At 37.1% G+C, this 13,299-nt stretch overlaps 1 protein-coding gene across 1 annotated transcript in view; it reads right to left on the bottom strand.

Moving 5' to 3' along the window:
- The window catches only part of LOC107738516 (syntaxin-binding protein 5-like), a 141,106-nt gene that overhangs the window by 53,847 nt on the left and 73,960 nt on the right, over positions 1-13,299 (bottom strand). The window contains exon 5 of the mRNA XM_016550273.1: positions 9,720-9,854. Within this exon, the coding sequence (XP_016405759.1) occupies positions 9,720-9,854 (135 nt within the window). The remainder of the gene's footprint in view (positions 1-9,719; positions 9,855-13,299) is intronic.

The raw sequence follows: 13,299 nt of genomic DNA, 5'->3' as shown, positions 1-13,299 counted from the left end.
CCAGTGCGCTCACCACACACCAGCTACAGGTGGAGAGGAGAGAGAGAGATAGAGCCAATCAAGTGGTAGGGAATTATTAGGAGGCCATGATTGACAAAGGCCAGGGGGGCAATTTGGCCAGGACACCGGGGTTACACCCATACTCTTTTATGAGAAGTGCCATGGGATTTTTAATGACCACAGAGAGATCTTGTCCAAAAGACAAAAATAAAATTGTTTTTAAAAAAAATTCTTTCTTTTTTTTTTTTTTTTTACATTTAAGATGTGACTTTGTCCTAAATATGAATTAAATTTAAAACTATTACTGTAGAACAAAAGTTAAAAAGTTGCTTATTAAAGGTGCTCATCTAGCTGCACCTTCCACACATCATTTGCTTTATAGGCCTACTAGAAATTCTGTCATTGTCTTCTCACCCTCACTGTCACTCAAAAACTTCACAGATCCCATGGACTCCATGGAGTTATTATTAAAATGTCAAAGCTGCTCTTTTTCATACAACAAGAATACAGTACATGGTGATTTGTCAAGTTCAAGTTGCAATTGTGCTTGGATTATTAAAAAAAGTTATATATTAGGTTGGGATTTGAACTTTGGAACACTAAATGAAAACTGTACCACGAGACTAACATGTTTCACACATATATTGAATTTAAGACACATATATATTTCTTTTCTCGCCTAGGGCACCAAGTAAAGCAGGACTGCCACTGTGCCTCCTAAATAAGTGCCTTCTCCAGAGATGCTTGGCCGACAAAAACCAAAATATCCCATAATGCCTCCAGCCATATAGTTATATATATAATTCTAGCACCATAGCAGAAAAGAAACTCATTTAGCCAACTAATCAATCGCTATGTAGAAGAAAATAAATATTTAAAAAAATGAAATTATATATATGTGTGTGTGTGTGTGTGTGTGTGTGTGTGTGTGTGTAACGGAGGCCAGCGAGTAGGTGCTGTGCAGGTTAGTGCGTCCACCTCCCTAGCCGGAGACCCGGGTTATATATATATACAGTATATATATATATATATATATATATATATTATATGGCTGGCTTCCCCATGAGAAACAGAGTCATCACATGACCCCTGCAGAAAGCATAAGATACATTTGTCAACTCATCACACTTGTATCAGTGCTGCTGAGGCTGCAAGAGATTCAGTTACCTTGAGCAAAATAAGGTAACAAGAGGACAAGTGCACAAGCTAGTATGTGACCTTAATTTTATGCCCGCTCCACTCTTGTAATGTAAACTCATACCAAGGAGGTTTATAAAACTTTGCATTCCCATTCCCATGGCAGTTCCAATTATTCTTAGCTGTTAAAAAAGAAAGCAAATCAGAATAGACAGCTACTTTTAAATGGCCATCAAAGGAGAAAGAAGCCCCCCCCCCCAAACTTGATGTGGCTAAATGAACCACACTAACCAGCCAAACTATGAACTCTTTCGAATCCCTAGATCAAATGGTAACGAAGCACCATGCTTGTCACCTAAAATACGTGATTTTCTTAGAAAATTCAGCTGCCTGGGCTCAAAGCAAAACAAAGTCTGGTAGAATCTTTTGAAGTGCTACTTTCATGTCGAAAACAAAATGCAGCTGTGATTCTTTTCATTAATTATTAGACTTGAATTTTGTTGCAACTCTTTTTGAAAAAAAAAAAAAAAACCTCGAGTGGAGGGGGACAACCATCTGTTTCCCGTGGTTCAGGACCCGCCGCTGCTGAGGCACGGAGGAGAATGAGCTCGTGGGGATCTCAGGTGGACCTAGCCGATGAGGCTGAAGGGGGCGTTTCCCTCTTCCGCGCATCGGTGTCGGGCGAGAGACAGCAGCTGGACGATGATATCCTCTCTCTAATATCATCTGATCCAGGGGCCGGTGCTCAGTTGGGCCCAGCCCAACAAGAGCAGGAAATGGATGTGGAGAGTGAAGAAGCTGAGGCTGAGCTTTCCCAATCCACCTGCCCTGGGTGGTCATGTGTAAAAATAACCTTAGAGAATGTATAAAGGTACCTGCAGCGGAATGATCCGGTCATAAGAGCCTCGGAGCAGAGCTCCAGCACAGAAGTCATGGGGTGTTGCCCGGGACCTGTACGTTTCTGTCCCTTGCTAGACGCCCTCGGTGAGGTGCCGTTGCTGGGCTCAGAAGCCAGGTGCTCTACTTGCAGTAGGCGTTTTCACTCGTCGACATATGTCCAGGCGGTAAGAAAAAAAGCCGGGCTTCGGCTTCATACCTCCTGGATCATGCGGCCGAACACGGGTTTTTGCGGGAGCCTTCATGAACATCAGGCCCCCGGGGCTACGCTGCGATGCACCCGGATTGGGCTACAGTGCCTACTAGAGGACGCAGTGTCTCGTTCCCCTCAGGGAACCATGGTTACACAAGTAACCCGAGACGTTCTTCATATTAAAATTAAGCAATGAAGAGGTATTCAGCAAATGAAATCACGGTGTCAGTGCAGATATCAAATGAGGTGTATATAAGGTGCATATACAGCGCATCTAATCTACCAGGCAGTTTTTCTGTGTTGTTTTATCACATCGGCTCACAGCACAAATACCTTCTCAAACACCTCATTCACTTCAGTAGTCCTTCAGCTGAAGTCCCTTTGTCTACTGCATGTTTCTCACACAGGCTGCTTCGATCCACACCAGTTCTCATAATCGACTGACCTTCAATTCCACCAGACGATGGCCTGTCCATCATAATAACTCCATTTCTGCAATGGCTCTTTTCTTGACTCTGGGATTAAGCAGTGCTTTATCCTCTTGTAAAGCCTCCTCTTCCTAATTCTTCATTTTATACCAGTAAGATTTAGAGCTCTGTAAAAATGACTATTATTTCATTTATTATATTTATTTATTTTATAATAATTTATTATAACTTATATATTTATATTATTATAATATATATTATATTATTATAATTTATATTAAATAATATATAAATAATCAATAATTTCTCTAAACTATTTTATGGTTTAGAAATTAATCTTGATTAGTGTGAGAGCACTGACCATATCATTTTACACTAAATACAATTTTAAAAAGAATGTAACTGAGTGAAAAAAAAACATGAACAGCTACTGTAAATATTTTGCCATTTAATTGTTTATTTATTTATTTATTTTTGACATGCAGGGACTGCACAGACTTGAATCAGTGAACTGTTTCGTTCAAATCAGTTCATTTACATGAATTGTTCGAATGAACCCAACTCGTTGTGAAGACCAAAATCAAGCAGTTTTGAGTCAGCCAATGAGACATCACTACGAGAGAGAGAGAAAAGGGCAACCTTTGGAGAGTGTTTTGACCGCTTGCAGGTTCAAGAAATGATGAAAAAGAGTGATTATATTATTGAAAGACAAAAGCAGAAAGGATATAGGACAGATATGTCATCCCTAAACGAGTCTCTGTCTTGCTGGGCTTCAAATCTAATTTCAGTCTGATGGAACGTCCAGCACAGTGTTGATTCTCTTCTCAGCTGTACTTTGTCTCAGCTCACTCTATGAGGCCTGTTATTGTGATCTAACACACTGATAGTCATTGTGAGAGTACCTTAATATACTCATCTTCCTCTCTTCATTTCTGTCTAAGAACACACAGCAGGCCATTAAACTTTCCTCTCAAATCAATTATATCTTTGTATAATGGGCTTTTTTTCTTTCAACTTTCCTTATTTCCACTGATTATTTCTTCCACCTCCTTCTGAAAATGCTATTAAAATTATTATTCAAATGATTTTGGGACAGTTTTGACTTGAAAATGTGCAAATGGTTTACCTCAAACACAGACTATTAATTTACTGCATCAACTATTCATTTATGAACTTTTCTCTCCAATCAATTTTATCTTTGATTTTGTTTTAAATTTCCTTCTTTTCACTGACTACTTCTTCCACCTCCTTTTCAAAATGCCATTGAAATTGTTGTTTAAATTATTATGGGATGTTTTAAATTGAAAATGTGCAAATTTTCTATCTCAGGCCAACAGACTATTCAAAACTGTTAATAAATGAACTATTCATTTATTAAATTTCCTCCCCAATCAACTATATATTTGTATAATAGGATTTTTTCTTCTTTTCTTTCTTTCCACTGACTATTTCATTCACCTCCTTTTCAAAAAGCTCTTGAAATTACTGTTTAAATGATTTTGGGACAGTTTTGACTTGAAAATGTGCACATTTTACCTCAGTCAAACAGACTATTCACTTATCAAAACAGTAAAATGTTATGTTCAGTTATTTCTAAGCATTTCCATTTAATTGCAATCAGTAACAAAACTTCCAAACTGTCCTCTCCACAAAGTGATGGCCAAGCTTTTCTCTACCTGTCCATCTTTCTGAGCAAGCAGACAAACAGTCGCTATATAAGACACTGTCTGGCTCTGTGTGTGTGTGTGTAAACTGGGCCATAGCCTGACAGTAAAAGAGCCCAGGATAAGTGTGTGTGAGTGTGTGTGTGTGTGTGTGTGTTTACACAGGACAATGACAGAAAAGTAAATTGAGAAGAGGAGGTCCTTGCTTATCAGCTGAAAAAGGAAGACAAGCCTCTTCTCCCTCGCCCTTATCTTCCCTCGCTACCTGTGTGATCGCATAAGCCTCAAGCAAAAACACACAGAGACGCATATGCAGCGGCTCATGGCGCAGATCAGAGCTGCGGTCTAGAGCAGGACTGCCGTTCGCATCCTATTTGGTCATCAAATCCAAAAACACTCATTTATTGTTAACTCATCGTTTGAAAGCAAACGTGAGGCGCATGCTAACGCTAACTCACTTCGAGTCCAACTTCAAAGGCTATGATAAGAGTCACTGAAGTTCTTTCAGTACTTGCAATTGTTGCCGTGGCAATGGTGGCAGCAATCTCATTCAGGATAATAGCCTTGAATATTACGGTGAAGAACCAGAAATTGGTTGGTTTCAATTTGGTTAGCGTGATTTGAAAAGCTTAAGGGTACCGCAGGGTATTTTCTGCTGGATATTGGTGTGTTTGTACAGCTTTTTTGCTATACAAACAAGATTTGTGCTCTGATCTATCTATCTATCTATCTATCTATCTATCTATCTATCTAAAGGACTGTTTAAACTGATAAATGAATCAATCAATATATGAATAAATGAACAAATCCCTAGGAAGAATAAATACAGCAGTAAAATAATTTTCCCAGAATCACAATTTTCCGATCACTGTAGCTTCATTAGGGTTGACAGACCTAGTTATCATCAGAATGCAAGGAAATTCTGAAAAATAAAAACCATTAAAAATCCTTAATTGGCTTGAGAGGCACTGACATGCTCCTGAATTATCCCGAGAACCATTAGAAGCGAAGTTATGTAAAAACATCAGCCTTATATAAAATGATTTGAATATCATAACAGACAATCCACATTTAAAAACGTGCAGCATGACCTAGAACATGAAATTCTTCCATAGCATTTCCAAAGATGTTGAAAGTCTAAAACAGATTACTTGGAAATGTAGGCGTGACGTACTGCTGCAAGGCAGATCCGTGGAGTACTGATTATGTTTAGGATCAGGGTTCCCAGCGTGCTCAGCAAGCCCTTCAGATATCTTGAGAACAGGCACAGAGGTTTAAGATAAACTGTGTGCAGAATCGAGACAAGCGCATGCCACATGCAGTGATGTTCCTTATGGCTAAGAAGTTGCACATTTGAAGGTTGTCCCACAAAAGTAAAGGACTTGTTAGATATCTTTCTCCATATGACTTTGAAAGGTTTTGGTGAAAAAAAAAAAACGGATCTGATGGAGCGAGTACTGCAGGCTGAAGGCAGCTGATTTCAGTGTAGTACAGCGTGGAATTGTTGAAGGTTGTAAGGTTACAGGATCTCAGTTAAACCCTCACACCCTGTTGAATCCCTCTCTGGTTTTCATCTCCCTCACTTATTCATGTGTGAGTCAAGAGAAAGAAAAACAAATCTCTGGCTTCTCTTCCATCCTTGTACTTGATTTCCATCAGAGGATGCCTGCTGCCAGCGTACAGGGGCCATGTTTATATTTATTCATATTTATTTATTGAAATGAGCTGCACTTTGCCTCTGTAAAGGGGAATTCTCTCAATACCACAAGTGTGTGCATGCATTCATCTTCACCTATTCTCAAACACTGCTGAAAAAAATGCTGCTTTCTTTTTTAAAAACTGACAGATTTATAGAACACATAAACATTGCCATGAAAGCAATGGCAGAAAGTGCCAAGTATTAACAGGAGGGCAATCGACATGCATTTCACAATAATTATGATGTGTTATATGATATAAGAAATATTGTAATTCTTTTTATGTGCTGAGATATATTAAGAAATAAAATAATAAAAATTCACTGAGTAAAGTACCAAATATCAAAATGTACCATAGTAATACCATGTTTTTTGATCATGTACCATAGTAGCATCACAGTATTCTATGAAGAGTATGTGAGTGCAGTAGAGCAGCAACAATTTCCCAGCTCAAAGTATTCTGTAAACAAGGAGCCCCGACTACAGTGGCATATCAACTGCCTCGAGTTGCTAGCAGTATGGCTTGTTCTGTGCCACTTCAGATCGCTGCTAGCGACAAGCACGTACTGGTCCGGACGGAACACATTGCGACCGTTGCGTACATCAAGGCGGTCTACGCTCCCGTCGTATGTCGCAACTCGCCCGCCATCTCCTCCTTTGGAGTCAGAAGCATCTGAGGTCTCTCACAATGCAGAGAAAAGCTCTTTCAGTAGCGACCACCACTGACGCGCCGTCACACCAACGCTCTCTAGAGAGCTTTCACCTGGTTCGTTGCTTACACACTCGAACGATGATTGCAGAGCAGAATCGTGAGAAACGCTCGGCTACGAAGCGAAAAGCTGAATGTGCGACTGCACGCACTCTCCTTATATACCCGCGCTGCGGGGTGGGGTGCACGATGCAAAGCTCGCACACCAACATTCATCGGCTTGTTCTGTGAACACTCGAAGGTGATTGGGCTCTCAGGCGAGATCCCAATTCGTCAGTCACTGACGTAACGTCGAATGTGACTGACTGAAAGGGAACTGAAAATCATAAAGAAGACCTTTGTCTCAAAATATATGCATTAATTTTAGCGATTCTCATTTGCTACTTAAATCTACATTAAAAAAAACATAAAATATTAGATCAATTAAGCAAAGAATCAACTTTGTGCTGATTGCGTCAAGGATCAGGCAAATATACACGTGCATCTTGAAAAGCGAATGTTTTGAAAAGTGCTACGCTATGGTTTTTGTGCCTAGTGGTTTAGATGAAAATAATATCAAAGGCACCTTTTACCCCGGGGCGCCTTTAGCCCCGTTGTACCCTATATATATATATATATATATATATATTAGGGATGCACCGATACCGATACTGGTATCGATATCGGGCCCGATACTGAGCTCCTGTACTCATACTCGTTAAAATGCCCCGATACCAAACAGCATGTGATAAGCGCCATATTCAAACAAAGAAACACCAACAACAGAACAACAGACAGCAGAAAGGAGTTAAGGATGTCTACTACGAAGTATATGTATGCAATGAATATAATGTTAAACATTCAGTATTAACGCCTGTAGAGCTGATGTGTGCTAGCTAATTAACAAAGCACGCTGACTGGATTGAAAGTATCGGTATCGGGCGAGTACTGGAAAAAGTGGTATCGGTGCATCCCTAATATATATATATATATATATATATATATTTGTTCTGACTGCAAATAGTAAGAAAATAAAAATAAATAACACATTTTTAACAATAGTACATAACACGTATTTAACAATATTGCATATTAAATTTAATAATTTTTTTCAATCTGACTGCTAATAGTCTATTAAAACTGTGTCTGACACATGTATCGTGGGATATTAGATATTAGAGTGATCTTGGAGCGAGAGAAAACACCAACGCTTAAAAAAATAAAATAAAATAAAAACAGACACACATAAACACTTATTGCTCCAGGCAAAAACATGCAACACTGCTCCCCAGTCCCCTTCCACTCTGCATCACTCACATACTCTGCATTAGAGTATCATGTACAATCATATGAAATACAAAAACCATATGCAAATAGTACATGATTATGGTAATTTTACCATACTAACAAAGCCTGTTAACCATATTCACCATATTCACAATACCTCATTGCTTAAATAACCCAGAACAGTCCCTTTATATAACCGCAGCAACATGTACTAATTCACATGATTAAACCACTTCTGTGCAGAAGTATACAAAAACTTCAATAAAAGCCAGAAAATGGTGCCTTTACCATCAAGAACCTTAAATAGCACTTCAGAATAATCAAACACTAGGATCAAGTTCTCTCATTTGTAAAATACAGATATACTACAACACACTCAATGTGTCACTGAGCTACTTGAGGAGGTGAGGGGATTTTGGGTAAAGGACTTGTAGTGGGTTGCAAGTAGGCGACAGGGGATCTACATGTCCTTCAGAAATGCATTCACGGTTACTTACTACTAATGTTAATGTCTGTCAGTCGGGATGCCACCAAGAGCCTCTTGTGTAGAAGGAGACTTGATTGACATTTGCTTTTGTCAGATTATCAGTCATGGGAGTGAGGTGTTGGTGTTAACTTACACGTTTATTCATGAAAAGTGCCATAGATGTGTGCAAACCAACGGTTGTTTGTGTGTTTCAGTGTGTGTAAATGTGTAACTGTAGACAAACAGATAAAACGGATCTTCTGGGGTTTGAAATGTTAAAATGTGATAACTTATTTATTCTTCAGCCAGGATGTGGTTTGCATTTGTTGTTGTTGTGGATTTTGTTACATGTGTTTAAGTTACACACAACGGATCAAAGTCTTTAGATCTATGGAGAGTCTGACAATCAGTTTGGTGATGATTTCATTGTGACTCTTAAAATATGAAATGAAAAAATGTATCTTGAGGCACTTCTGTGGTTCTTTGGAAAACATGTACTGGTGTTTCAAAGAAACTAGACTTCACTTTTCCACAGCAATGATACTTAGAACCTATACAATGATCTGAAGGACTTCTGATGTACTGTAAGAAATGTTTTATTTCTAAAGAGGCATACTACTATCTCAAGAACCCAATACAAGTTATTTTTAAAGAAATAGTTCACAAAATAGAAAATTTTGTCATTATTTACCCTCATTTAGTCAAAAAATAAAACAAAAATAAAACCTTTTTTCCTAATCTAGTTGCCTAATAAACCTGGCATTACATATTTTGCATACTTTTGGCTCTTTGACAAATTGCTAAATGCATAAACGTAAAATTAAAAAAAATTTGTGTGTATATATATATTTCAATCATGACAACAATAATTTGAATGTAATGTAAGTTGTTTTGGATATAAGCATTGCAAAATACATACTGTACATGTAATGTAAATGTAAATATATGCATGAACTCTGGAAGGCATAATTCAATTAACAAGTTAAAAAATAACCAGAAATCTTTTATATAAATGATGACAGTAAATAATGACAGAATTCTTATTTTAGGTGAATTATTGCAAACGTACATTTATAACTGCATTTATAATTGTTTCATATTCCAGATGACTTAGTAGCACATCATCATCTTTATTAGATGCATGTTTCATTTGATTGCGTGGGTGCTCTGGCATTCTATTAATTAGCTATTTATTAGTCATGTTAGCAGCATTGACTTTGATATTAAAATAAAATAAATTATATATATACACTTATACTCACAGTTCTATGGCCTTGTTCCACATAATGACATATCCAGACAAAATGAAGGATTCGATGTTCACTATGTGTGTATTTCCACGCTCTGTCCCCACGTAAAGCCACTTACTTTGAAACGGAAGATGACAAAATGTGATCCTAAAAGAGAGATGAAAAGAAGAGGAATCATATATGTGAAAGAGAGAAGGAGAGAAGAATTAACACAGGATATGTCAGCATCATATTAAATTATGTAATTAATATTTCACTATATAGAACCGGCAAGCCAATAATGACCATTCTAACTAATATACGTTTTTTATTCATATGCAGATCATATTTTATCCAATTACATAGCAGTCAACATTTTCTTCAGAAAGCTGCAGATATAATTACAAAATCCCATAAGAATGTAAATTATTGTACATATATTCATTACCAGAATGTAGTTAAATAGCATGAAAAAAGCTAATCAAGAGCCAAATTATGTGTGTGTAAGTTTAAAGTTCTGCTTAAACTCAAACATTTTTCAACATGTCCGTGCTCATCTTTTGAACTAGAGTTGAACTGTTAATTAAAATCTGAATCACAATATGGCCTTGTGTGATTATTAAACTGGAAAACGGCTTCAACTGAATGAAATAAATATATGGTCTGCATGCAGTGTGGGCTTCAAAGTGAAGGGGAGGTGCTCTGTTTTGTCTCTCGACTATTATACAAGCATGCATGGGCCTCATGATAGAATGTTTTCATACTTTCATGCTCATTTCAATGGTCTCATAGAGTGTTTTCAATACATGAATGCTGTGCACAAATTCCATCACTGCAGGTGGTCTGAGTTTGCTTCCCTTTAAATCTGTTGTGTAGCTTGCTTATAATGTGCATGTGCAAAATAATCCAGGTAAACATTCATGTAATTCCAAACATTTTCTTTTGATGCGAGTTACTTTACAAACCTGACAGAGATGAGCCTCTGTCTCTGTCAGGTTTGTAAAGTAACTCTTCCTAACAAAACACCATGCAAACATCAAAATTGCTAATTGTTCCCCCCCCATTATTCAATGTTTAGAAAGTTCAAAAGAAGAGCATTAAATAAGAAAAATAAAATTTCAGCATTTATACAGATCAGCAAAACAAAACAATTGTCAGCTATTGTCAACAACTCTCAGCCTTTCTCCAGATTAACAAAACAGAACATGAAGCAACACATCTATTGTCAACTGTGTAATGACTTTGATTACTTAATTTTTTTTTGTGAATGCTGATATCAGTGTCTGTTCATATTAAGAAATCCCTACAACTGTTATCAACAAGTGTCAACTGAGGAGTTGACAACATTTCTCTAGATCATCAAAAACAAAACCAAATTAAACTAACGTAAACAAGAGCTGTCAATTTACTATAATTAACTATCTTTTTTAAAAGAATGTGTGGTTTCTGTCAGCAAGCATTGATAAACATTATGATTAATTGCGAATAATATGATTATTTAATCTTGAAGTAAATTTGATTCATTGCTTTTTTTTTAAATCAGAGCCCAAATCTTGCAGTCTAATTTCTTGCAGTCATTCCTGTTCAGAGGCAGTGATTCATAGCAGTTGGAAGTAACACATCACACTTGTTCATGGTGTTGCCTGGTTTGGCTCTGCTCTAGGGCTCATGCCAGTCAAACGTCAGCCCCTCTTGGGTACACTTGTGTGTATTTTGGGATGCAATTAATTGGAACATGATTACCCCAAGACAAACTAGAGCTAATGAGACATGAATGAGATGAGAGGAGACTCTTATATTTTTACAAGTGTTTTTAACTATGTTTCTTATTCCTAATGATGCAATCTAGACCATTCAACCCTGTGTTCTCTATTCCAGCAAACCATATGACGTAAAATCATTTCCCCATGCTGGTGTGTTTATGTGTGTTTATTTTCATAGCATGCTGCTGTCTCTGCAGTGTCATTAAAAGGTTAAAAGAAAGAGTATGATTATATTTGCCTGATGCTCACTACGTTAATTGTGAAATAATTACGAAATTAGGCTGTCTATTAGCACTTTGATTTATCTCTAGTACTGTCACAACAGAAACTCTCCAGGGAATATGTTTAATAACATGCCACATATTTCTACTGTACACATGTAAACAGCGCTTAGCATTAAAACTGAGGTGAGCACTTCTTATTCTTAATGCTGAACATGACATATTATGTTTCATTCATTAAATATTATATGTGGTTAACTGTGGCTCTCTAACATCAACCAGTGCTGTGAGTTTGGGGCAAGATAATCTGTAAAAAAAATGGAGGGACTGAAGGTTTGGAAACATCCTTATTTTTTTGTGAATAATGAGCATAGCAGGAAGAAATATGAATGGGAACTGTTGCAAGCCCATTTCAAATGTGTATCATCCACTTTAGCACCACAGCTCATTATGACATATGCAACACATAAAACTTCTTGATAATATGAAGTATCTGGTGAGTAATTATGAAAATGATCAATAAAACTATCACATATCCAGGGTCTGTTTGAGGTCTGTTCATGCTGAAATCCATCCAGTGGCATCATCCATCATCCTAATAAGCAGGTTAACTAGAAAATAAAGACCAGCACATGGTAATTCGCTGCTGTCCACACTCATTACATCGCTCTCTGTTTTCCTCCCCTCACGCCCCTGGGGTCCTCAGACAGTCGGGGTGATTGGTAATGAAGGTTGCGAGTCGCTGGACAGACAACTAAACTTGTCAGGGTTAGAATGCTAATGGAGCACCTGGCCATGCTAGTGTGCGGTTTTTTGTTTCTGAATGCAACACATGGAAAACCCAGATTAGAAAATGATTATCGTGTTGATAATGGCATTTAGAGAGCAACTGTTCCAAAATGCTCTTTTGTTGCTTCTGTGGATAACTAATTTAACCTGTAATAAAACCACACAGGCCAAAAGAGACGTGAATATGTCTGATTGGACAAAAATCAGTGTAGTGCAGGATCAATATTTTTCTGTTTTTCAGATCTGTTTGCTAGAAAAAGAGAAAGTGAAGATTTTAAGTATGTAACTACCATTTAAAATTTTGAGGTCAGAAAGTTTTTATTTCTTTTAATTTTCTTTTCTTTTCTTTTTATTCTCAATTCGAACAGCTGAGTCTTTGGCCATTTTTAAAAAACGTCTAAAGACACATCTTTTTCGCCAGCACCAGACGAACTAATTCTAGCACTACCTATTCTATTCTATTCTGTTATATTCTATAAAAAAAAAAAACCTAGCCATGTGTTCTGTGCTAGACTAACTGAGACTTGTCACAGCACTTGTATACTGTTGCTCTCTCGTTCGTCTGATTGCTTTTATTGTTCTCCTCATTTGTAAGTCGCTTTGGATAAAAGCGCCTGCTAAATATATATATATATATATATATATATAAAATGAAATTGTAATAATATTTAAAAATGCTATGAAATATCAAATAAATACAGCCTTGTTAAATTAGCATAAGAGATGTCTTTCAAAAACATTTTTTTTTTTAAATCTTTTTTGAACAGTTCTATATATCTGCTAAAAGTAAATTTTGTCAATATTTAAGACATATTTCAAAAAGCACCCCTGAATGACACC

Source organism: Sinocyclocheilus rhinocerous, unplaced genomic scaffold (genome assembly GCF_001515625.1).
Source record: "Sinocyclocheilus rhinocerous isolate Xijiao unplaced genomic scaffold, SAMN03320098_v1.1 scaffold1215, whole genome shotgun sequence".
NCBI classification, from domain to species: domain Eukaryota; kingdom Metazoa; phylum Chordata; class Actinopteri; order Cypriniformes; family Cyprinidae; genus Sinocyclocheilus; species Sinocyclocheilus rhinocerous.
This window is presented reverse-complemented; position numbering and strand designations above follow the sequence as displayed.